The 25,720-nt window shown below is 47.8% G+C and overlaps 2 protein-coding genes and 1 long non-coding RNA gene across 4 annotated transcripts; 2 read left to right on the forward strand and 1 right to left on the reverse strand.

Moving 5' to 3' along the window:
• Positions 1-6: 6 nt before the first annotated feature.
• On the forward strand, positions 7-3,814 carry LOC139596169 (chemokine-like factor). The gene is made up of 4 exons (XM_071440196.1): positions 7-182; positions 258-416; positions 1,754-1,849; positions 3,422-3,814. Exons 1-4 carry the CDS (start codon positions 21-23, stop codon positions 3,524-3,526), a joined length of 522 nt encoding a protein of 173 aa, XP_071296297.1. The 5' UTR covers positions 7-20; the 3' UTR covers positions 3,527-3,814.
• A 6-nt stretch (positions 3,815-3,820) lies between these two features.
• Positions 3,821-6,648, reverse strand: LOC139596170 (uncharacterized). Its single transcript, XR_011681265.1, has 2 exons — positions 6,413-6,648; positions 3,821-4,227 (listed from the first exon to the last, which is right to left on the reverse strand). It is a non-coding gene; the product is annotated as an uncharacterized lncRNA (long non-coding RNA).
• Positions 4,175-23,789, forward strand: CMTM3 (CKLF like MARVEL transmembrane domain containing 3). Of its 2 annotated transcripts, XM_071440193.1 has the most exons (6): positions 4,175-4,510; positions 13,533-13,688; positions 15,359-15,454; positions 16,675-16,792; positions 18,250-21,714; positions 22,343-23,789. In XM_071440193.1, exons 1-5 carry the CDS (start codon positions 4,175-4,177, stop codon positions 18,276-18,278), a joined length of 735 nt encoding a protein of 244 aa, XP_071296294.1. In that variant the 3' UTR covers positions 18,279-21,714; positions 22,343-23,789. The 2 variants fall into 2 exon arrangements, with proteins under 2 accessions (XP_071296294.1, XP_071296295.1); XM_071440194.1 differs by lacking the exons at positions 18,250-21,714; positions 22,343-23,789 and adding an exon at positions 16,921-17,548.
• The last annotated feature ends 1,931 nt before the right edge of the window (positions 23,790-25,720 follow it).

Consider the following 25,720-nt stretch of genomic DNA (forward strand, 5'->3'; position numbering starts at 1 on the left):
GGGCTGCTTCAGCGCCGGCGATGGCCCCGGCATCACCTGCGGGATCGGCCCCGGGATCTCCCCGGCTCCCGCCGTCCCGGAGTCCCGGTCCCGCCGCGCGCCGCCCGGCCGCTACGGGGCGGGTGCAGGTGGACCGGGCCTTCCCCCGCTCGCCGCGGGGCGCGCTGAAGATCGCCCGCACGGTACGGCCGGGGGCGGCCCGGGGCCCGCGGGCAAGGCCCGGGCCGGCGCTGACCCCGTCCCCTCCTGTCCCGCAGCTGGTGGCGCTGGCCGCCTTCATCTGCTTCGCGGCCTCGGGCGCGCACGGGGCCTACACGGCGCTGGCCGGCATGGAGACGGTGATCACCGTCCTGTTCCTGCTGCTCTACCTGCTGAGGCTCGACGCGCGGATGCGGTTCCTCTTCTGGCCGCTGGCTGTGAGTACCCGTGGGCTGTGAGTACTGATGGCTGTGAGTACCCGTGTCCCCGGCCGTGAGTATTGATGGACGCTGGGTACCAATGTCCCCTGGCCGTGAGTACCAATGTCTCATAGCTGTGGGTTCTACTGTCCCCTGGCTGTGGGTATGGCTGTCCCCAGTGTCCCCTGGCTGTGGGTTCTGTGCCCTGGCTGAGGGTAGCAATGTCCCCTGGCTGTGTGTATGGCTGTCCCCAGTGTCCCCTGGCTGTGGGTTCTGTGCCCTGGCTGAGGGTACCCGTGTCCCCTGGCTGTGTGTATGGCTGTCCCCTGGCTGCAGGTATGGCTGTCCCCAGTGTCCCCTGGCTGTGGATATGGCTGTCCCCTGGCTGTGTGTATGGCTGTCCTTAATGTCCCCTGGCTGTGGGTATGGCTGTCCCCAGTATCCTCTGGCTGTGGGTATGGCTGTCCCCTGGCTGTGGGTATGGCTGTCCCCAGTGTCCCCTGGCTGTGGGTTCTGTGCCCTGGCTGAGGGTAGCAATGTCCCCTGGCTGTGTGTATGGCTGTCCCCTGGCTGTGTGTATGGCTGTCCCCAATGTCCCCTGGCTGTGGGTATGGCTGTCCCCAGTATCCTCTGGCTGTGGGTATGGCTGTCCCCAGTGTCCCCTGGCTGTGGGTATGGCTGTCCCCAGTGTCCCCTGGCTGTGGGTATGGCTGTCCCCAGTGTCCCCTGGCTGTGAGTATGGCTGTCCCCAGTGTCCCCTGGCTGCTGTGGCCGCTGGCTGTGAGCACCAGCAGGCCTGTGACCTGGAGGGATCACCTGTCCCAAAGGAGGTGTTCAGTGGCCCAGTGATTGTTTCTGTACAGGTAAGGCAAGCCCCAGTGTTCTGTGGAGGCTGAGGCAGGTTCTCCTAACAGAGTGTTCTGTTCCATCAGTTCCTGGGCAGCTGCTGGATCCGATAACAGCCCCTCTTGGCACAGGCACTGTTTGCCTCGTTGTGTAACACCTTCACATCACAAATTAGTCACACACTTTCACTCAAATACTAACAAGGTCTCCTCTTACCTCCCTTTTGTACGTGTATTTGCTGCCTCAGTCTCTCAGGTGTAGCCAAGTTGCAAAAATTTGATGCAAAAACAACAGAAGAAAGGTAAAACAAGGAACTTTTACTGTAAACACTCTTTTTTTTTGTGATCAAACCACTGGGTGTCAGTGTCCTCTCACACAGATATTGCTGTAACTCTGTCTCCACGGCAGTCCAGCTGCTTTGAACCATCCCTTCTGTGCTGGGAGCTCTCCACACTCTCCTTCAGGCCTGTATTTCAGAATAAATATTTTGCTTCCACTGGCTGTTTCAGGATATTTTCAACTCGGTGATTGCAGCGTTGTTCCTCCTCGTTGTGGCCTTGTTTGCAATAATAATCAAGACCAACAAGGGAACATTGGCTGGAGGAGTAAGTAGGAGCATTGTTAATGAATTTCAGTTCTTAGAGTGCAGTGATTTGAACCTCTTAATACACTCACATTGTGGTAGGACTATGCAAACAACTGTCTTGGAAGAACACTCAGCAGTAGCAAACAAGTTACATCCAGTGTATCTCATTAAAAGAAAATAATCTTCACATCACTAGTAATCTAAAGATGTTATGAAAACTTAGGAATTACTGCAGAGAAGTACTGAAACACTGAAAATTTTTAGTTTTTAAGTAACCTACAGTTGCTACCATAGTTTGAAATCCAAGGTGGGAGAATCCCTAGCTCTTTTAGGATTACCCAGTCTTGAGAAAAAATGCCAACTGTCCTAAAAAGAGTTGAAACTTTTTAACAGACACGCTGGTACCTCCCTCCTGGCATGTACATTATTTTTTTCTGACACAAACTGAGGAATTATGTCAGTTTAAAAGGGGTTTTGTTCGTACTATGATTGTAAGAATTTTATGTTCTTAAGATGAAATCAGTTTAATAGTTTAACTGGTATTTTTAATTCAAATGGCAATTAATGTAATTAACCTTAATAAACAATAAGGAGGGAAAGAAAACCCTTCAGTTTTGAAAGTCTCTAGAAGTACAAGATAAGCTGAAATGTGACAAGCAACCAAAAGAAACCTAAAAGCTGCCACAGAGCTCTTTCAAACTCAGCTTAGATGGTGAGGGGGAAAGCTGATGACTTCACTGGCAATGGCATCCTAAGCAAAAAGGAGACTTTCTGAAAGAGTGACTGTGCTGGAATAGAATTAATATTCTCAGTTGTGGAGTTCACAGAAATTAAAGGTGGGAGCAGGAGACTGAGCAGGTAGCTGGGAACACAGGTTTAGGTAGAACATGTGACATCTTCAGTGCTGGAAGGGACAGAATCACCCCCAGCCTGTTCTCCTGAGGCACAAGGTGCCTTGAGCTGTGCCCTCCCAAGAGCTTTCCTGAAAATAACTCCCCTGATCAGATAATGCAGTGCTTGCATAAAAACCCCCAGTGTGCATGTGGGATGGGGCTGAAGGGCAGGAGCTGAGTGAGTTAACTCAGTAGCTTTTCTGCAAACACATTTCTCCAGTTACCTTCCTGAGGTTGTCTATTTTTTAAATAATTTAGTACATTTTCTTCAATTTGGAATATGTTTCCCATTCAGAGCTCCAGAGAAGAAGAGCATTTTTCTGCTGGGCTTGTTTCTAGGAATACTGACTTTCCCTTGACTTTTCTCAGGGCCAGTCCCATTAATTAAACAGCCCTTAAAGAGACAGAAGGGCTTTCATTTAGGATAAAAGTATTGTCTGGCATAATGCAGCACTAGCTTAGCTTTGAAGGAGAGCACCACACTACCTCCAAGGCCTGACACAAACATCAAACAGAGCAGGCTGTAGACAGCTCTCTGAAAGCCTGATGGGATGTAAATGTGGGTGTTATTTAATTTATCAGCTTTCTCAAATCACACACATTTTCAAGGCCAGAAACAAGTATATGTTTACTGATGAGTCACTACAGTAAAAGTTCGAGACTGAGTGGGGGAACTAATTTTATGGTAATTTTTATAGGTGTTGGGTCTTATATTGCTTGTTCTCTGCATTGTCGACGTGGTTCTTCTTTGCAAGAAGATTAGCCTTGATAGAGGAAGAGGAAGGAGTGCTCCTGCCAAATAAGAATGACATGTTAGTGAAAGAATGAGTTCTCCATTCTGTTTTCCCACTCTCTTTTAAAGAGTTTGTGTTTTCATGTGCTCACTTTTGAATTTCCTGTGCACTGATGTTTCTGCAAGTATCATTCATAAGGTTTTGTACTTTTCCAAATGCAGTTTCAGCATTGCAATTTCAGCAGTTAAAGCTTCGGGAAAATTGTCGTGTTTTTCTAAACTTAATTATGTTTTTACCTGTATGAAAATTATTTTCATGGTTGTCTTCTTTCTCTAATAAAAAGAAAATACAAACGGGCTTAAGTGCATTATTTAATCTTATTTATTTACTAAGTGTAAAAAAGTACATTAGAGTAAATGTACCTTTTAAAGTCAAGTAAAAATGTAATGACCCAGTAACCATCCTTTGGAAAGATTTTCTTCTGCCATGCAAATTTCATGTTAAAGCGTTCGCCGAGGCATTTGTATCCTGAAATTTCAGCCTTGAGCGGGGTTCGGGCTGGGTGGCCTCCAGCGGCCCCTTCCCTTCCATCCCGGCGGTTCTGTGTGTTCAGGGTGCCGGGACTCGAGGCCGCCTGGCTCTGCTCTCGGTCCCGCAGCCCAGCTCCATTGTCCCGGGGCTGGGGGCGGGCGCTGGGGCCGCCCCCCACAGCTGGGGATGCTGAAACTTTTTTTTCACGTTTCCGCAGTGTCACGATTTCCGCTTCCCTCCTTCAGAGAGAAAAAAAAAATTAAAAAAAAAAATCCACGGCCAACCCCCTACCCCGAGCCTGAGCCCGCGCCCAGCCCGAGCCCGGCTCGAGCTCAGGCCGAGCCCAGCCCAGCCCGGCCCCAGCTGAGCCGAGCCCAGCCCCAGCCCGCGCCCATCCCGCCCGCCGCGGCCATGGAGGACCCCGAGTCCGCGGAGACCGCAGCACCGCCGGGGCTGAGCTCGCTGCTTCCCCCCCGGGAGTTCCTGCGCTCCCGCAAGGGGCAGCTGCTGCTCGCAGAGTCGGTAAGGACGGGACTCCGGGGCTGGGGGGCTGCGGGAGCCACCCCCGGGGCAGCCGGGACCCGAGCCGGCTCCGCCGGACCGACCTGTCCCGGGCCGCTCCCTGTGCGGCTGAGGGGAAAACTGGGGGAAAACAACCGAAGGCACACGGGGGCAACAAGTGAGGGGAAAAATGGGGAATAGCAACTGAGGGGAGACGGGGGGCAACAAGTGAGGGGAAAAATGGGGAATAGCAACTGAGGGGAGACGGGGGGCAACAACTGAGGGGAAAAATGGGGAGCAGCAACCGAGGGGAGACGGGGGCAACAAGTGAGGGGAAAAATGGGGAACAGCAACCGAGGGGAGACGGGGGCAACAAGTGAGGGGAAAAATGGGGAACAGCAACTGAGGGGAGACGGGGGGCAACAACTGAGGGGAAAATTGGGAGAAGACAAGCGAGGGGAGACGGGGGAAACAACTGAGGGGAAAACTGGAAAGCAGCCGAGGGGAGAGAGAGACAACAACCAAGGGGAAAATGGGGAAACCCGAACCGGAATGGGGGAACTGCAGGGCTGTCTCAGAGCATAATGAATTTAGCGTAATTCAGGCAGAGCACGTTAGAGACAAGAACTTGTCACGTTAGACTTCCAGAGCATTAAGCGTGTTTCACTATCGAGGACCCCTTTTCGGTAAAAAAGCGCTTTGATTTCATTTTAAGCTATTTGTGGTGTAATCCAGTAACCACTGGGGCTGCGGTTTGTATTATCGGCTGGTGCCGGGTTAGGGGGCAGCCTGTCCTGAGTGTGTCAGGAAAGACTTTATGAATTCATGAATTTATGATGTGCGGCATCAGGCCGTGCATCGCGGTCACTCAGCCGCTGTCCCGAGCCCTCCGGAGCCGTGTTTGTCGCTGACCCTCAGAGGGATGCACTTGGACTGGAGAGCTGCCCAGAGGGACAGGCCCTGGGCTGCTGAGACAGCGGCTGGGCACCAGCCCAGGTGGGCACAGGGCCAGGGACACCTGGCCTGGATCAGCGCTAGTGTGGCAGCAGGACCCGGGCAGTGACTGTGGTGTGAGACTTTGTGGAATTTTATGGGTAAAGGCTTAAACCTGACAGCTGAAACAGTACCCATGTGATAGGAAAGGAAATCGCTCACCCCATGGAGAGTGGGTATTTCACACCAAAATTTAGCTACTGAATAGGAAGCTCGTTGATTGAAATTAGATGTTCAACATCATTTTTGCTAGAAATAATGATAAATTCAAACACTAAGTTTGCTGGAGTTTTGGCAGCAGATAGTCAAATATCAGGACAGCCCAAACTGGCAGTCAGGTCCATGGAGCGCTGTTCAGATGTGCAAGGTGTCTCTGGCTATCCACTGTTCTGGCTCAGGTAAGGAAACCAGGATATTCCAGCAAAAGAAAGATAAGGAACAGACAGAAGGAGGCAGGACTGTCTGTGACCAGCTGGTGGGGACCAGCTCTGAGGGCTTGTGAGGCTGCGGGCACTGCCCTGTGGCAGAGAGACAGGGCACAGCCACATGTGAGGCTGGCTTTGAGAGGAAAGGCATTCACTCAGGAGGCCAGGATGACTTCTGTGGTGGACAAAGCCTTGAACTGGTAGCAGCAGGCCGTGGGCTTTATCAGCTCCACCAAAAAAACGCCAGCTACCCCATCCCTCCTCCAGCTACCCCATCACTCACACAACATCTGGAGTTTACAAAACCACACATTTAGAAGATACCAGAGCCCAGCTAACCTGGCTCCTTTGGCATGTATTTTTGTTACATACTTTTACACACACTGGAATTTCCTTTACAAGCTTACAGCCACTAAATGATGGCTTTCAGGCAGTCTGGCTTTTTAACATCTCAGAATGATGACATATTAGAGGAATACTGTTCTGGTCATGGGATCAGACTCACCCTTTTGTTGTCATAGAGAAGTACTGACGATGGCTCCTTGGAGTAATAAAAACTGCTGTGTCTTGACAAACCAGGGGTTTATCCTTTGTAAGGCCACTCGGGGCTTCCCAAGGGCTTGGCTGGCTGAAAGCAGCTCTGAAATCCCATCTGCAGAGAGCTTTCCTTGTGCTCCTTGCAGGCTAAGCCCACGTGCTCAGGACGTGGTTTCCTGGCAGACAAGAGGCAGCAGTAGTTTCTCTCCAGTTGTCTCAGCTTTGCCAGAAGAAGCCCTTGAAGACAGCACAGGCCCCAGAGTAAATACAGCCTGTTCACAATTAGAGAAATGCAGTGCCAAATAATTGAAGATGAGTCCAAGTTAAATCTATCATGGTTTAAATCTGTGTTTCATCTTTAGCTTTGTATTTCTCATCTTGAATGTTTAATTTTTCCTCTGACACAGTGCTAATGTAGGGTGGGGTTGGGTTCTGCATAAATGTATGGAAATAATATTCATGGATGCACTTTTTGAACAGTGCCTTTTGTTCAGAAGCAAAGTGGGGTGCTCATCACTGTTACAAATGTCACATTATTCAGCATCTTGGCAGTTCCTCAGAAATGCACTTTATTTCTGCAGCTCTCGAGCCGTTTTTGAAAATAACATTTCCACACAGAGGATCTTTTGGAAGTTCAGGTGTGATTTGCTCTGGTGCAGTACCCATGTAAACTGGGCATCTGGGTGCTTCCCCTAGAACAGGCCAGGCTGGGGATGGAGCTGATAATAGGTAGAGGCTTAATTATCTCCAGTTTTATTCAGATAAGGAAGATATCCTCCCCCCCTCCCCTGTTCCTTTTGATCTCTACAGAATCACAGAATAGTTGGGGTTGTATGGGGCCTCTGGGGAACATCCAGTCCACCCCCCCACTAACCTGCCTGATTAATTTTTTATTCCACCTGGGACATCTGTAAAGACAAAGAAGCAGTAGCATCAAATACATTTATAAGCTTCACTATCTCTCCTAATCCTGTTTATTTTCACTGCCTTGCTCCCTCCATTTTCTAACCACCAATTTTAATCTTACAGGTTACTCTTTTTTCCTTTCTATTTTCCCCTTTTCCATGCCAGGTTTCTTCCACACATTTTAACACTCTTCTTAAGCTACTTATTTTTCCTAACCATTCAAGTTGCTGTGCTGAAGGTCAGCATCTCATCCTCACTCTTTTCCACCCTTCAAGAGATGAGTTTTCAGTTCCCTGTGTCCTGTGTTGGAACCATTTAACAGCCACTCTCACACTGGCATCAGAGCTTGTCTGGGCAGGATCCCAGTTGTGGATTCTGCTCCTCACCTGGCTGTTCCACTCAAGGCTTGTGGCTGCTTTAATTGGCATCTCCTCAGTCTCCTGAGGCCAGCATGCAGTGGCACTACATTTTCTTTCGTTTTTATAAAAATGCAGTGAGAATAGGTAAAGTTGTGCCTCCTTTGTGGTGACATAAAAGGATGTAGAAATCATTGTGCCTGTTTCTCTCCTCTTCTCCTGTCTCTCTCCTGTCTTTTCAGTCTCCTCTGACCTGACCTTGGTAACTGAAACTCCAGATGCTCCGTGTAAACTCTCCTTGGAAGAGGCCCCTGTGCCTTTCTCAGGGTCTGTGGCCAGAAGGCCTCTCCTGCAGCCAGTTCTGAAGGAAGCAGGAATTTCACCTCCTCAACAAGTGCAGCAGAGAAGTAGTAACTGAACAGCAGAGACCACTGAGTGATGCACTTTGTCTGTCTGACAAGAATGCAAGAACAAAACGCACTCTTGCCCAGAAGATGCTGCCCACTCGTAAAGCCTTTGGCAAAGCTGTTCTTTCCTGGGGAGGGAGGTGGGAGCAGGAGATGAGGGGCAGGAGATGGGACCAGGAGATGAGGGGCAGGAGATTAGGGGCAGGAGATGGGAGCAGGAGATGAGGGGCAGGAGATGGGAGCAGGAGATGAGGGGCAGGAGGTGGGAGCAGGAGATGGGAGCAGGAGATGGGAGCAGGAGATGAGGGGCAGGAGATGAGGGGCAGGAGATGAGGGGCAGGAGATGAGGGGCAGGAGATGGGAGCAGGAGATGAGGGGCAGGAGGTGGGAGCAGGAGATGAGGGGCAGGAGATGGGAGCAGGAGATGAGGGGCAGGAGATGAGGGACAGGAGATGGGGGCAGGAGGTGGGAGCAGGAGATGAGGGGCAGGAGGTGGGAGCAGGAGATGAGGGGCAGGAGATGAGGGGCAGGAGATGAGGGGCAGGAGATGGGAGCAGGAGATGAGGGGCAGGAGGTGGGAGCAGGAGATGAGGGGCAGGAGATGAGGGGCAGGAGGTGGGAGCAGGAGATGAGGGGCAGGAGATGAGGGGCAGGAGGTGGGAGCAGGAGATGAGGGGCAGGAGATGAGGGGCAGGAGGTGGGAGCAGGAGATGAGGGGCAGGAGATGAGGGGCAGGAGATGAGGGGCAGGAGATGAGGGGCAGGAGATGAGGAGCTGGTGCAGTGATGCCTCCCAGCATCCCCATATTCCCAGTGGGGTCCAGCAGGTCTGTTCTCCCTCCTCCAAACGCCTCTGGAGCTGCCATGACCTCAGCCCTGCTCAGGCCTCCCTCCCTTCAGGGACATTGTGCTCTCTAACCACTGTCAGGATTGTTTTTTAGGCCTTGAACTGCAAACTGGCTGTACAGTAAAGTATAACTTTGTAATGCCTGGCCACTCTAAGAACACAATATTAAGTAATAATTGTATGGGATTAAATGGGAAAGTTACTTTCTGAAACACAATACCCACGAAGGGTTTTGTGTGAATGAGAGTGTACATAAAAGGTGCTTAGTGAACAGTCAGGCTGCTTTTTTGCCAGGATTTTTTTATTATTTTTTTGCCAAGCTATGAAAGGTTCCTATCCTGCTCTTTGCTGCATTAGAGCTTCCTGCATGCAGATATTCCTTCACTGTGAAGCTGGCAGCAGTCACACCAACCTGTCATCAGCAGCTCAGGAAGAGCTCAGACTCAGCTGCTCTCAGTGCTCAGGGTGCAATCCCAAGTGAGGGGAAGAGAAAGAAGCTGTGGTAAATACAAATTGGCAAAACTGATAAAACACTGCTGCTTTTTTTTCCCTCCCAGAAGCTGCAGTGCTTTCTGAAAGTGCTAGAAATGAACTTGCAATGGCATGGAGACTCTCAGACTTCCTCTCTAGCTGCCTTTTTTTTTTTAAGCACAGATACAGAGCTCTAACAAAAAACAAGGTCCATTGCTTGACCTTTCTCTGAAGTGACCCTGAAACACACAGCTCCAGGAAAAGAGGTGCACAAGTGTGATGTGCAATGGAACATCTGACAGTCCTTGGAGGGGTCAGGTATATTCTGAAAGGTGCTGTTGAGTTTTTAGAGCGCCTTTCAGTTTGCAAGATGTTTTTCACGAAGACTTGAAGCCTGGAAAAGTATGTAGGGAGGTGTCATTATTTCTGAGTACAGAGTGGCACTGCAGTGTTTGTATTGTGGGAGGGGAGGTGTATTTTTAAAATTTTAAGATAACATAGAATGCTTGAGTTAGTAGCAGTGCACTTAAATGGTCAGAAAAGGCACCTGCTCACTTCTGTAATTCAGAAAAGACAGTTAGAGGTGATATCCAGTATTGCTCCAGGAGTCCACAGCTGTGCATTCCAGCTGTCAGAAGAGGAAATGAGCTCTACACAAGGAGAAATGAGAAACATCATCAAAACCCTACAATTTGTGGGCTCTTCTATTACACAGGGCTGTTCCCAAGCTACCAAGGAAATTTGGCATTAAAATCCCTGTCAGGGCAGTGACAGGAGACAGAAAAGAAGAAAACCAAAGAGCCAGGTGCAGTGCCAAGGTGCAGTGCCAAGGTGCAGTGCCATGGTCATCACCTGACAGACCTCGGGCACCTCCTTCCTCCTGATCCTCTGGCTCTTTCCAAGGTCTGCCTCCCTCCCCTTCCTGTGCCTTCCCCCAGTGAAGGTATCTAAAAATACCATCTTCCCAATCTTCATTCTCAAAATCTGGTCTGTTCTTTTCTAGACATTTATTTCACATAAAATCTTGAGTGCCTCCAGAATGAGGAATGATGTTTAACTGCAGACCAGTTACCAATCTTCAGAGTCTTTCCCCTTTACTAATACCATCAGTAATCTACTGAAATCAAATGGGTTCTTGTGAATCAAAAGGTGACTCTTTCTTCAGTGTGTTTAGAGGTGCAGTTCTCCCCACAAGGGGCTGCTGCCAAGTGGAGAGCAGGACAGGCTGGGGTGAATCCCACCCCTGAGGGTGGGAAGGTGGGAATACAGTGACTGACCTTCAGGGCAGAGGAGCAGGCAGCAGGACACTGCTGTCATCTGCCACTCCTGCAGGGCTTGGGTTAAACAAGTGACTGGCCTGGGAACCACATTTTAAAATAAACAACTAATATTTCCCCAGCTTCTCTGGGTCAGACCATTCAGAAGGTTGAAATGCTCAGACTGATGTCTCTTCAGCAGCCTCCCTGGCACAGAAGCAGGGATCCCCTGGCACCCCAGCACCTGGGATCAGGGGCTCCTTGGTGTGGTCCTGCTCCTCTTTCACCCTGAGTCCAGCTCGTGTGTGAACCTCACACCTGCCCAGGGCTGAAGGAGACAGCAGGAGCCTTCCCTGGCACAAATTACCATAAAGCTGATAAGAACAGACCACAAAGCTCTTCCTTTCACTTTACACTTGATCAGGAAAGCTTTTTTGTCAGTGCAAAAGCAGTGAGAGCACAGGAGTTACTGAGGCAAAGAGAATCGAGATCAAAGGCATCTCTGCTGTGCAGCATCACCTTACATATCTGAAATCTGCCTCTCTGCCTCCCCTCACTGCTCCAGTAGCATGTATGATTTAACACTGCATTGAATCCTCTCTGAAGAGATCACTAGGTTTAGTTCAAGTCTAAGGATCTGCTATTGGAAGGGTTGTGGGCAGTGGGACCTGCCCTGAACCCATCTCCCTGCTGCTGGTCACCCCTGCAGCTCAGCCACCACACACCTGCTTTAGCCACAAAAAGGAAGATATTTTTTCAACACTAGAACAAAAAGAAAATGTCATGTATAGATGGTGATTTTTTTTTTTATTCCAAAAAGACATGGAACTGTGTCTAAATTATGTTCCAGAAATGCAAGTGAAGCAGATTCACAAAGCAAGCGCAGTTTTTGTTCTTTGGGGTGGGAAGGCAATAGATGCTGTGATGGGAAGAAGGAAGTCCTCTCTCCTCTTAGGAGTTGTCAAGCTCTGATAAATCCACTTCCCTTTAAAGAGTTCTTACCACTTTTAGCTCATAGGAAGAAAATGCTACACTAAGGATGAGATACAGGGAATGACCTCCCTCTGCTTTATGAAAATAAGAAAAACCTGCAGAGAGGCTCTTTGAGCAGAAAACAACTCAGAATGGGGTCAACATGAACAAATGGGGCAGCTCTTACCAGCTAGCAGGCCCATGCAGAAGTGAGCTCTATAAACTATCCCAGCTCAGTTTCTTAGAACCAGTGAAACAAGAACAATGCATAGACCTTAAATAATAATGTCACATCCTCTCTAACCTCACCAGCCAGTCCTAATGGATGAAAACAGTTTATTGCAGCTGTTAGCATCCTGCCCAGGTACTGACTGCTTTCCCCAAAACACAGGCTGAGAATAAAGGCTTGGTAATTATTTACACCAAGAAATGATTTCAGTGGGATTGAACTGCTTAGTTGTCCCCTAAACATAAAAGGTTTTTTTGATACATGTATTTGAGGGTTGAATGACCTCTCATAGGAGTAATTACCAATTAATAATTATAGGAGCCTTACCAGTCAAGTGTAATGATGATTTTTTTTCTGAAGTTTAGGTGGTCCCCAAGAACCTATGGTAGCAGCAAACAAAGAAATCCACAGAGCTGAAATTTAATGAGGCAAATGCATTGATTACCTTTGCAGGAAGCTACATCTGCCTTTAGATGTGCCATCTGGGGGAAAATAATCCATTTATTTTCAGTGCTGTGTGAGTGGGAATGTTAGTGTCCTGATTTGGAATTAGAAGTTAAAAAAAAAATCTTTGTAATCTACTGCTCAGTCTGTGCTGACCAAAAGCATCCCTGAGCTTTTGGAAGGCAGAGATTTGTCTCCAGGAGGAAAGGCTGGACAGAGCAGCCCAGGTGCAAACTGGTACATAAAAATGTGTCATTCAGCATCCTGCCTACTTTTGTTACTTCAAGCTAATTTGATTGAAACAGCAACCAGTTCCCATGCAAGGCAGGTAAACAGGAGGACTGGAGCTTCTTTTTGGAGGTGACCAACCCCAGTACAGCAACTGAAAATGGTCTTGAGCTTCTCCATGGCTCCCTCACCATCCACTTGTGCAAACACAGTCCAGGAGTGTAGGACAGCACTCTGGTACTGCCTGGTTTAGGTGAAAATGCATTTTCTTCAGTTGTTTTCCTGTTGTGAAACTTTCTATTTTGAACCATATTCTAAAGGTGTTTCAATTGAGTGCAGAAGATATTGCCATTTTTTATTATTTACTAGAATTAGGATACATTATGGAGATAAAGGAAATCTATGGGAGTTATCTGTCCTATTACTGTCTAAAACAGCTGCCACGCTGGAAAACTGGAACCAGACACTTCCAGAAGTCACAGAACAATTAATTCTTGGCCCTTTTCTGTCCATCATCAGCAGACTTTATTCTTTCAACTCCAAGATTATACATGCTGAGTTACTTCAGGCTGTCTGAGCACTGATTTGGGTTTCAAATGAGAGCTGTCACAGCTGAAAGCTTAGAGCTCTGCTTGCTTGGCAACACCCCACTCTATTTTCAGAATTATGTTGTCAGAGCTGTTTACAATCCAGAGCAAATTACTGACTTCGAGAGGTGCAAATGCACGCAGCGCTCCGGAAAAGCGATTTCACACACGTGGAAATAAACACCCTTACTTCAGATTTATTCTGGGCTGAACAAGAAAAATCATTTGGCCCAATGAAAAATAGAAAAAGTAGGATGCTGAAGCTGTGCCAGGAGCAGCAGCAGCCCTGACAGAAATACACAGGGAAAATAACACTTCAAAGCTGCTCAGCTGCCTACGGCTCTGCTGTTCCATGCAAATAACTTCGAGTTTTCCCTTTACTTTAGGTGCTGTCATTTATCATCTTTATCTGCTATATTGCATCTCTAGCAGCTTCTTTCATGATGGCACCACTCCTAGAGTTTCTGCTGGCACTGTTTCTTTTTTTTGCCTACGCCTCCAAGCTTAATGAGAAGTTTAAAGGAGTCCACTGGCCTTTGGCGGTAAGTGAGATGTGCAACAGAAACCTTCAGATTTAATTGTGCAGTGAGAGGGGAGGCAAAGTGGCTGGGCAGGAGTTCAGGGTCACTGTAACAATTTTACTGCTCTCTTAGAAACTTGTCCCTGCTGCCTCTGCTTCAGAAGGTCCCAGAGCACTCTAAACTATGCTCTGCTCTGCACTGCAGCTTTTTGAGTGCTGACACAAAGCATGGCTTTATCAAAGCACAGAATGTATGCCCAATTCCAGGCAGGTGGCTTAGGGCCAGCATCAGCCCAAGTCTGACTGCTGGGGGCTCCTTATTGCCACCCTTGCAGAGGGGGAAACAGGTGTGTTGTTGATAATGGGCAGACTTTGTCAGGCTGTGATTAAATTCTCAGCTAGAGTTACACCCACAGACAATCTGAGCTGCTCTGGGAAGGGGCAGCTCTGGCCAGTTCATGCTCACAACGGAGCCCAGTGGCTGCTGGGGCACTGCTGGGGCTGCAGGAGAGCCCTGGCCACTGGATGTCCCTGCAGTCTCAAATATCACTGCAAAGGGAGCAGCTGCTTTGCAGTACAAATACTTCAAAAAACCCTGCTGATCTTATCAATCTCGATTCTCTTTTGGTACCATCAGTAGTTCATTGCAGTGAGATTTGAATTTGAGCTCTCAGTGTATAAAAATAACTTCAGCAAGACCACTCGTAGATAAAACAATATCAGTGACTTTGGCTATGACTGTGCACAGCTCTTAGCTGGTAATCTCTGTTCCATCATTTTCCCATTTTCTACATGCATCCGGTTCCAGAACTAAGACAAAAAAGGCACTTGTGTGTTTATTATGGCCATTACCATAACATATTGCAGGCACACAATGTAGATAACTGACCTTGTCCTGACTTCAGAGGAGTCAGGTTTCTTGCAGGATTTGTGCTTTGAGACAAATCTGACTCCTCCATCTGTTCTGGGAAAGCAGAAGAGCTAATTGTGAACAGAGCTGAGGGTGCCTTTATTGCAGCCCTCATGATTTGGATGTGCCCTGGGACACAGCTCTGTGTTTAAAGCTCACTGCAGAGATGTCCCTGCTGGTGTGACAGGCACAGCTCAGCAGGACATACCCCAGGGATCACACCAGGCACGGGCTCCTGGGGCAGGCTGGTGGATGTGAGAAGTACAAATCATTCCAGCACTAACCCAAGTGTTTGGTTCCTGAATGAGGAGTTCACAGACAGGTCTCCCAGGAGATCACCCCACAGAGAGACAGGCACCTGTTCCCACAGAGCTGGGACCTCCTGAGCCTCTGGTGCCACGGGAGTTCTGCTCCAAGGAGTTCTGCACAAGGTTTTTAAGGCATTTCAAATGATCTTTCCATTAAAGCCCTTGCTGTGCTCCAAGGCAAACACCCCACACAGCCCTTCTTCCCAGGCTGAAGGAAGGTCTGCCTGACACAGGCAGGGTAGCAGCAGGATTTATCCCAGCATCTTTAAGAGGAGAAGTTTATGCCAGGGTTCAGGTCTTGTGTTATTTAGAACTATTTCACAGATGAGCAGTTCCTCCTCTGCAGCAATCCAGGCTGTGGTCACACGCCAGCAGAGGCACTGATGCAGCAACAGAGGGGCTGAGTGTTAGTTCCCAGGATGGTTTTAGAGGAAATCCTTGACCAGTCTGAGGGCACCATTGCTTCTTCCACAGGATTTCTTGCGCTGTGTCACCGCTGCCATCATTTACTTTGCCATTTCAATTGCTGCTGTCTCAAAATACAGCGATGGAGCATCGAAAGCAGCAGGGGTGAGTAGGCATGAGCTTTCCACCTAAGTGCTGTGCTGAACTGAGTACACTTCAGTACATGGATGCACTTAAAAACCAGTTTAAATATCACCCCACTGCAAGTCATAGACGTTTCTTCAATTAAATGAGAGTTCATTTGCTTAAAGCAGAGAAGAAATGGTCACTTATTCAGAAAAACATGTCTTGAACCAATGAATAGTTTTTTCACCCTAACAGAGCTGCTCAGTGTTAACTGTACCCTTGGGGAAGGCACCTATTCTGCTTTTTAATTTTACTAGCTGCTCCTGCAAGGAGTGTCAAGATCCTTGAATGGAGGGAATAATAATAATGATGATGATGATGATTAAAAAAAACCAACAAAACTCAAACCTGTAACTGCTAAGGCCAGTCTAAATTAAGTAATTTCAACCTCCCTCCTGCTTAGTTTCATTTGGATGAGTTGAAACAAGAGCAGTGTCATTTTACCCTCCTGTACAAGGACTGCCCAGGAGAGAGCCTTCACCCATCAGCATTTTGAAATACAGAAATACAATACAGCCCCTGCATCTGCAACTTGACTCTAAGCATCAATAATGTATGCAATATAAATAAAATTTGCATAGCAATTTTTTAAGCTTGGGAAGAACAGTGCCCAGTGGTGGGGGCCAGCAGCCCTTCCCAAACCATCCCACAACACAAACCCAAATCTTGTTTAATCTTTGTCCCTGCAGTGAGCCATGGTGCAATGGAGTTTGCTCAGCTCAGGCTCCTAGACCAGCATCCAGCTTGGCACAACTCTGCTGCTCTGTCACTGGAGAGAGAATTCCAGAATCATTTTAATCTGTCTAGTTCACTCAGCAATAGACTCATGTCCTTGCAAACAAGTGGAAAATTATTTCCCAAGAAATGGAGGTGATTCCTTGGTGGCAGAGGTGCCCTGGCACAGTGGAGGTGCAGGAGGTGCTGATGTCCAGAACAGGCCCAGAGCCCAAGAGGGCTGCAGCCTGGGGCAGGGATAAAGACACCCCTGGTCACTTCTCAGGCTCCCAAAGCAGCTGTAATTCAGGTGATACCAACGTGTCCCAAACCATTTCTCCTCCCTGCCTTTTTGGAAAGGCACAGGCCAAAAAAACCATGGAGTTTTTCCTGTGTGGGTGTGGGTTTGGTTGGGTTTGGTTGGGTTTGGTTTGTCCTGACAGACTGGAGCTGTTGTTAAGGAGAGCATTATTCTGCCCTTGCAGGTGTTTGGGTTTGCAGCCACCATTGTGTTTGCCGTTGATTTCTACATCACCTTCAATGACCTGGTCACTTTCCTCAAGCAAGGCAGCTCCGATTCCCCCGAGGGGCACAAGACAGAAGGTGGGTAAAATTCCCTGCTTGTCACACGAGCTGCAGTGTGAGATTTCCCTCTCCATTTCACCCTTTGCAGGGAGCAAGAGCTCTTGCTCAGTAAGAGCAGTTTCTATTCTTGGGTTTGTCTGCCACAGCTCTGCTCAGTTAGGAAGCTGCAAATGGAATTCCAGTGATTTATGAAGATAACCTGCAAGCCAGGAATGTGAAGTTTCTCAGAGTTTCACATCTAACTTTGAAAAGCCCCAGATCCAATTATAGAAATCACCATGCAGTACAGATTTTCTTTCCCTATTAAAATGTCTTGCTGTAAAAACAAGCAAACTTCTACCTTTTTTTTTTTTTTTTGTAACTTATAATTAACATCCATTAATCCACAGCTTTTTGTGTCCAAATAGTGCTTTTCTCTTTATCATTTCTTTATCATGATTGCCTCTTAAGATCTTTGACCATTTGTGGGCAAATGACCTTAAAATCCAAGGGTCAAACAGCATAAAATTAACAAGGTTGCTGTCAAGTTTTTTTCTATTATAGTCTATTTCAGGTCAGACAGATCCACTTAGGAGAAGATAAAAAGAAGGTGTTGGGTGTTCAAAGCCAGTTCAGGTCAGGACAGGGGTAGTCATTCTGTAGTTTCCAGGAGCCCAAATCAGGCATCATGTCCCTGTGACTTCTTATTGCACCCACATTGATTAAAAAGACTGCTCCACACTTAAAAACAAATAAAAAATATCCCAAATCCCCCAAAAACACCTCATCTAAAACCCCTGAAAAACCAAACACCCAAGGTGTGTATGGAATCCTAGGAGGTGATCAGCAGCACTGACTGTCTCTTCTGGGGATTTTAGGAGACTGTTCAGTGTTTTTTCAAGCTTTAGGCTGAAAAGAGAGACAAAGGAAAAAAAGAATAAAAGGAACAGGAAGCAGACTGTAAAAGCTAAAAACTGAACTGCCCTCAGAAGATGCTCAGGTGGCAAGGGTGCAGAATTAGGATACAGATTAGATCTAACTCCCCTGGAGATGGAGGCACAAATACATAAACTCACAGAAGTGCAGTCACACAGCTCCGTGTTGGTGTTTGTGCCATGCAAGGAGGGCTCAGCCCTGCAGCCCCAGTTTGTGCTTCCACAGGGGCTCCTGAGTGCTGAGGCCAGAAGGATGCAGCTCTGTGGGCCTGCTGGGACTGCTCAGCATCTCAGAGGTGGAGGGCTGCTGAGCACACAGCAGTGCCCAGAGCAGCAAGGATGCCAGCAGGGCCTCTCAGCAGCATCTCCCAACTCCTTCAAACACCATTCCAGGTCCCACCACCTCAGCAAGAGCTGTCACTTCACAGAGGTGTTCATTCCCAGCCCTGCTGTGTCCTTGGAGGCTCACCCTGTCAGCACAGCCTCTCTGTCCCAGCCAGAGCCACAGCTGGGGGGTTTCCAGTTTGCATTTTCACTTTTGTTCCTTGTTTCACTCCTCAGATGAGGACTCCGACTCTGACTCAGACTGAAGAACCAAACACCAACCAAGCATGAAGGGAAGATGATCAAGCACTTTCCTCTTTGCTGAATGCACTGCCAATTGAAATATTCCCTCATTTCAGCCCCTTTCCACTTCACTGTTAATGGAATCACCAGAGCCCAGACAGGGCAGTGATGTGGGAAAGGAGACTGCTCCCAGTGCCATTGAACACTCCTTGGCAACTACAGATCCTACAGCAGATCTGTCCAAACAACCCAGTTCAATTCTCTGTTGCCCCTCCCCACCCAGCACATCCCTGTCCCAAGTAAGTGGGAACAGCATTTTTAACATTTACAGCTTTTAATGTGCTTTCATCATTCCAAACCTTTAACACTTAGAGCTTTTATACTTCTGGACATGCCAAAGAGGAGAGGTTTGGATGCCTGTTTTTATTTTTCTTGATTAACTAACAGTATTTCTTTATCCAGTCTGAATACTCCAAGCACTGAAGGCAAGGAGTGCTGTTATCAATACCTTTGTATCTCCTGTCTATCTGTGACAAGGAAAAGTGACAACTGGAAATCTGCAGCAAGAGCAAACCTCAAAGTATAATGGTGCTGCAGGGCAGCTGGCTCATGAAACCCTCAGTATCCCTTGTTTAAAGCTGCTTGGATGGAGTCACATCCCCTCTACTGCAATTTCACCACAGGATGGGGTGGAGCAGGTGAGGCAGCTCTGGCAGCCCTGTCCTGTTGTTGTGGAAGCCCTGGGAAGGCAGGCTTGGCAAATGCCTCCCAGCAGGGCCTGCCTGGTGACACCTGCAGCTGTTTGTGCCCCAGGCACCAGTGCTGATGTCCTGCTCTGGGCCATGGCCACTGCTGCTGCCACTCTGAATGCACCCAGGCCCCAGGAGGGCAGTGCCCCCTCCCCACTGTGAAAAGGCCAAGAAACAGCCCCAAACTACAGAATGTCTGCAATGAATTCATCTCCCCAGCCCCCTTTTTCAGTGGGGCTGGGTGGGTGGGTTGGTTGGTTTTTCTCCCCTGGAAGGATGTGATTTGTCTTGTGGTGGTGCATTCCAGGAAAAAAGCCCTCAGAATGTCCAAGCTGTTTTCACAGGTAGCACAACCTACCCTGGAATATCTGTGTCCATTTATAGACACTTGGGAACACTTGGGAAGAGCGTGGCACACTCCTCACAGGTGGCATCACACAGGTCTGTGACAAAGAAACCTCTATGGATGTTTTAAAAATGAATACAGTGCCAGAACAGGTGTGATTAAAATGAGGGCAGATGGTACTAACACAGTAAATGAAAACCAGGGATGAAAGAATAAAGGCAGATTTCCTTTGGAATGAAATCAGCACCTGGGTTCCAGTTCCCTGTGGCAGCTGCCAGCAGGACAGGGGAGCTGGCAGGGACCAGGGGGTGCTGCTCAGGCTCAGAGTTGTCCAGCAGGCAGCTCCCACATCTCCTGCTTCCTGACCACTGACAGAGTAAATGCAAAACAAGTGGTTGCTTCTAAATGGGACAGACAATCTCTGATTTATGAGAAAGATTTCTTTGAACCTTTTCCTGTATGAAACCCCGTGTTTCTCTTCCTTCTCTTGTCATATTTTTACTGGCACACACTGTGATGTTCAGGGGACCTGGGCTCATTTTTATACTTGTTTTGTATTTCTCTTTTTTTTTAAGTAAAAAAATGTACTGCATGTCACAGCTGGAGACGTGGTTAATATTTAGAAACCATGCTGGATTAAACATCTTTTAATAGAAGTGTTGGGTGTCTTTACTTACTTGAAGACCTGATTTTGCCTGCTTACCTGATTTTGGTGCTTTGCCTCTGCCCAGCACGAGGGACTGTGACTTCAGGAATCCTAAATCTGTACTGGGGAAGGAGCACAGCTCAGAGCCAGCCCTGGGGACCAGCCAGAGGTCAAACCTCTTCTTTAGGGCATGAGATGAAAAAATTTAACCAAGAATTTGTTCTAACTATTGAGGAGACATTGTGGATTCAGTGCTCTCTCTTGGCAACCAATAACCCTGTAAACAGCAAAGTCCCCTTCAGGTTCATCCCTCACAAACCCAAAATATACTGAGGTTTTCTGGTCATTTTTTCCATGTTGGTTTAAAGTAAACAGGCAGCAAACAAAATGTTCTTTAGTTCCTTCAGGAGTGCCTTAGCAGCTCGCAGTGAGGTGCCTGCCCAGAGAATTTCCTTACAGGCTTTTTAGTCCTTGATGGCTCAGATTATTTCAAAGCAGTTTGCTCCCAGGGCCAAGCACTTCTGTAAGATCCCAGCCTTTTGTTAAAAAAGATCTGTTCCCATGACTGAAAGAAAACATGGTTCTATGTCTTAGGGATATAAAATTTCAGAAAATCAGATTTAAAATAATTACTTCAAAGCCAGTTTGGATTGGGGTGGAAGGGGCTGACTCAGTCTTCTGCCCATATTCTGCCACTAATACTGCACCAAGTTCAGGCTCTGGGGCACGTGGAGGAAAAGTCAGCTTGGCTTTTTGGGTTTTTTGTTTGTTTGCTTGTTTTTCCTCAACTGCCAACATCAAAAGGGTGCTGGGAGCACTCTCTGCAATTCAGGACACAAGCACAACACCCCACCTGCAGTGTGGAGCCCAGCTGAGTGCTGATTTCATGGCCTCCTCAGACACCTCTTTCCAATCACAGTCACTCGTGTCCCATGGAGGAGCTGCTTCCAAAGCCCCCAGAGCCCAATCCCTGCCCTCATTGCAGCACCTGGAGCTCCTGGGCCTGCCTGAGGAGGAGCTTCCAACCCCAAGTGTGGATGAATCCTTGTAGGAACAATGCCAGGAGTTCCATGACCTCAAAGCCACTGACAGGAAGGGAAAGTGGCACCTCAGGTGAGTTCCCACAGCTCTCACCTGCCTGAAGGGCTCTCTCCCTCCTACCAAGCTTTTCCATTTACCTGTGCACTTGTTCAGACTTGAGCAGTGATTTTGGACAGGTGACACTAAAGAGTTCAAAAGACCTTTCCAAGGAATTCAAATACCTTTCCAAGTAGCTGGTTTAGATTCTGACTGAAGTAGGAGGCTCTGTTATCCTTTGAACACTCTGTCCATTACTCCACCTAACTGTGCTTTTCACCTGATACTGTTTGAAGTTCCTCAGGTCTTCAGTTCCCATCTGACAGAGTCACTCCCAGGACACCAAGGAAGAGCAGAGCATCTCAGCTGCTGTGGTGGTGGAGAGCAGCCTGGAATGCTGAAAGCAGAACACAATTGGATGCTCTGCTCAGCAAGCACCTGGTTCCACTCATTGTCCTTCTGCTAAGGAAGTTCACTGGGCACAGTTGTGGTCAGAAATAACATCATGAGTGGCTTCACTCCAGATTTGCACCAGGATACAAAGGGCCCTCCAAGGGCAAATGCCACATGTGCAGAGCAGCCCCACCTGGCCCTCCTTTAATCCTCAGAGAGGATGCATCAAGGAAGCAGAAGAAATTTAGGTAAGCACTGAGAATCTAAATCTTCTCAAGCATTCCAAGATGCTTGAGACACCTTTTTGCGTGGAGTATTGGCTTAAAAGTCAGGATCTTTAAATGTCAGGGATCAATAAACAGGAGTGCATCAAGGAATCCACACTGCAACACAGATTGTCACCCTAGGACACTCCTTTACTGGAAGAATTCAGTGATCAGTGTTTTGTAAAGCTTCCAGGCCAGAAAGTAAAACAGTGCTACCCAGAAAATTTAAGTGTGGTTTTGTTAGGGGCTCTGGGGAGGAGGAGCTTGGGTGGAGGTTTGGGGTTGATAGGATTTTTTTTGGTTGGTGGGATTTGGTTTTGCTTTGGTTTTTTATTGCTATTGCTTTTGTGGGGTTTTGTTGATTGTTTGGTTTTGGTTATTTTTTTAAATAAGTCAGTTTTTAAATCCACTTCCATGAAGAGGAAAATAGATTCCAATGTTAATTGTCACCAGGAAATACTTGTCCTTTTCTTTTATGGATTTTGGACACAGCCCATCACATTTTGTTAGCCTGATCCATGAATAAATTAATTACAGTCTTCCAGGGAGACTGAAGAAAGATCCAGTAACTAAAAGACAATTTTTTTAATTTTTTTTTTTAATTTGACAGCTGATGAAACTTCTCCTGCCCTAGGAGCACCATGGATACCACCCTGGGTAATGGCACTGTGCTGCTGACAGCCCCACCCAGGGAAAATGAACTGGCCCTTTGTAAGAGCCTCTCAGGGAATCCTCTCAGGGAATCCTTCCCTTGTGCCACCACCTGTGTCCCTGTCCCCACTGCCCCTGGTCCCTTCCCAGTGTTTGGAGTGCAGCAGCCACGTTCCCAAATCCCAGATTCACCCATCCCTCGTGCCTTTGCACAGTTCTCACCTGGACTCGGTGCTTCCACCTTGTGCCTAAAGCACCTGGAAACCAAACCCCCCCAGCCTGTGAGGCAGCAGCGTTCCCCCACTCCCTGGGGCATTTCAGCCCCAAAATCCCTTTCCAGTCCCAAATGGGCAGCTGCAGAGCCAGGATGGAGCAGTGCAGTCCATGGCAGCACACCAGAACTGCTCCAAGAGCAATTCCACCACCAGCCTGAGAGCAGCAGAGCAGTTCCACATTCCCTCTGCTCCACTGCCTCTCCCCAAGGCTCTCCCGTGGTTTCTCCTGCCCCCAGGAGGGTCCCAGGCACAGCCCCAGCCAGGGCTGCCGTGGTGGGAGTTTGTCCCCACACACAAAGTGCCTTTTGCAGCTGCCTGGCTTTGTTTTGAGCCCAGGAGCCCCCTTGGGGTGGTTTCACCCCAGCAGCCCCCAAGGCCCTCACAGGGCTCGCTCTCCTCCAGTGGGATCAGGCAGAGAATGGGGAAGGAAAAAGTGAGAAAACTCCTGTGGTGAGATAAAGCCAATTTCATAGGGAAAGCAAAAGCTGTGCACACAAGCAAAGCTAAACAAGGAATTCATTCCCATGGGCAGGCAGGTGTTCAGCACCTCCAGGAGAGCAGGGCCACATCCCCTGGAAGGGTGACTTGGGAAGTCAAACTCCATCACTCCAAACGTGCCCCCTTCTTCCTCCTTCCCCCTTCATATACTGATGCCATAAGTGTGGGATGCCCCTGTGCTCAGCTGGGGTCATCTGTCCTGGCTGTGTCCCCTCAGCCTCCCAGGCACCTCCATCCCCTCCCCAGCATGGCAGCACGAGGGGCAGGAAAAGCCTTGGCTCTGGGTGAGCTCAGCATTAACAAAACCATCTCTGAATTATCAACACACATCCAAAACAGCCCCACACCAGCCACTGGGAAGAAAATTACCCCAGCCCAGGCCATGTTTACAGATGAAGACACTGTTTTAGTACTTTAATATGTCCATTTATTAAACAGGAAGTCCTTCACAAATGATTCCATACTATATTGATTGGGGTAAGTGTTAGAAAACTTCCATTTCTCCTACATACAAAAATACAGACTTTTACCACTATGAAGAATGATCAGAAGAGTACCGTGAAAACCCAGAGAGCTCAAATCTTCCAATACCAGAAAGAAAAGACATGAAAGACAACTAAATAAAAAAAAATTTACAAAAAGTATTGTGCCCATATACAAAAGACTGGAAAAGCAAAATGACATTTAAAACTGATAAATACACCATTTAAATTATGCTGCAACAGCATGGATTTTAAAACCAAGACTGTTTTGTGTATTGCAAGACTTTACAATTCTTCAGCTTGTGTTTTTTGATTAGCACAGACACCAAAGAAAGAACTGAACAACTGAAAGATGGTTACTGGTGTAGAAACAAGCTACACATGGAGGTTGTGTTTTCTTGTAGAGTAGCCTGCCCTTGAGCTTGGTCAAGCATTCCCAGGACACTTTCCCAGGCAGGGCTGGCAGCTGCTGCTCTGCCCCAGTGAGTTCAGCTGTGGGCACCACCCTGGAGCAGCTGCTGCAGCTCCAGGCTCTGCAGGACAATGGGAAATCCTCCAGGGGAATGTGCTGCCTGCTGGAACCCCACAGTCCTGGGCAGGCTCTGGTGTCAGGGGAGCCCTGGCCTGGCCCTGGGTGAGGGGGCACTGCCAGGGCAGGACAAGGGCTGGGTGCTGCCCTCGCACACTCAGAGATGCACCAAGGGCTCTCCAGCACACAACGGTGCAGGCTGGACTCCAGAGTACCAAGGGTATTGCACAGCAGACTTGTGCTCGTGAAAAAAGGAAAATTGCATCCCCTTTGCTCAGCCTGAAGAGAATTCTAACCTGGTGTTTCCATTATTCCTCTGAGCTGTTTGCAATTACAAACCTGTCAATACAGCACCTGTAACCCAGAGAGATAAAGTCTTTTGGTCAGGCCTGGATGCTCCCTCCTCAGAAGCTGTAAATCATAAATTATGAGCTAGAATTGGAATGTTTGGGTTGGGCTGCAGTCACTCTAGAGGAGCCAGGGTGAGCCCTGAGGACACAGACACCCCACCCTGAGCATCCCCCCACAAGGCCCAAGGAGGGGAACCTGGAGCACCAGGAATGTGCTCGGGGGGCAGCTGGGGGCAGAGCAAAGGAGACACAGCCTGGGGGTCCCCAGGGGTCAGGCCCAGTGCACATGGGAGGGAAGGCAGTGACCACAGCAGCCAGAAACCACCTGGGGCTGGTGGGAACAAAGCACAGCGAGGCCAGAGCTGCGTTAGTGACTCACATTACAAAAATAGTGTTTGCTGGATTCATAAATTTACATCTCTATTCCTGTGAATGACAAGTGTTAGTACCACACATGGAAGGCACCCTAGGTGAAGCAGTTTTTCGGTATTTGTTTACAATTCTGTGAAAAGACATACAAAGTGTCAACTTCCAAATCAAATTTGAGCATTATAATGAGAAATAAATACATACTTTACTATTTTATTGTGGGTTCCTGAACCCTTACAAACTTCAACATATACAAATAGTTTCAAAATGACACTAACACAAAAGAGAGTAAGTCTAGACAGATACAATGATTAGCTAAGTCATTCGTCCTATTATGTCATAAATGTTGTGTCTTAAGTATAGAAGTCATTTTAAAATGCAATAAATTGGCCACAAAATATAATTCAAAGAATTTTCTTACTCCAGGACTGTGATGTGTGAGTTAAAGCTGGATGAGCTGTAGTGCTAAGACACTCTCCCTCCACAAGATCCAACAATAGAAACTGGTAAACATTCAAGATTAAAGTAGAAACAGTAGAAAAATGAAGGTAGCAATTGTTGTAATAAAAGGGTGCTAGCCAGGACCACTTTAACCTGCAGACATCAGGATAGCTGGAACATCACTTAAAATATTAGACAACACTACTTTTGGGATTAAAAGGGTACCAAAGTGATAAATCAGCCTAGTTGAGAGAGGATGTTTTCTTTCAGACACATGAAGGTTTTAATTAAATAGGTCTATTGAGACATTTGTCCGAAGCAAAACAATACAATACCCTGAAATTTCCTGTGCTCTAGACAATAGCCTGTGACAGTCAGAAGAGGCAGATGCTC

The sequence above is a fragment of the Agelaius tricolor genome, unplaced genomic scaffold, assembly GCF_023055355.1.
Source record: "Agelaius tricolor isolate 1412-34295 unplaced genomic scaffold, bAgeTri1.0.p SCAF_15, whole genome shotgun sequence".
Lineage (NCBI taxonomy): Eukaryota > Metazoa > Chordata > Aves > Passeriformes > Icteridae > Agelaius > Agelaius tricolor.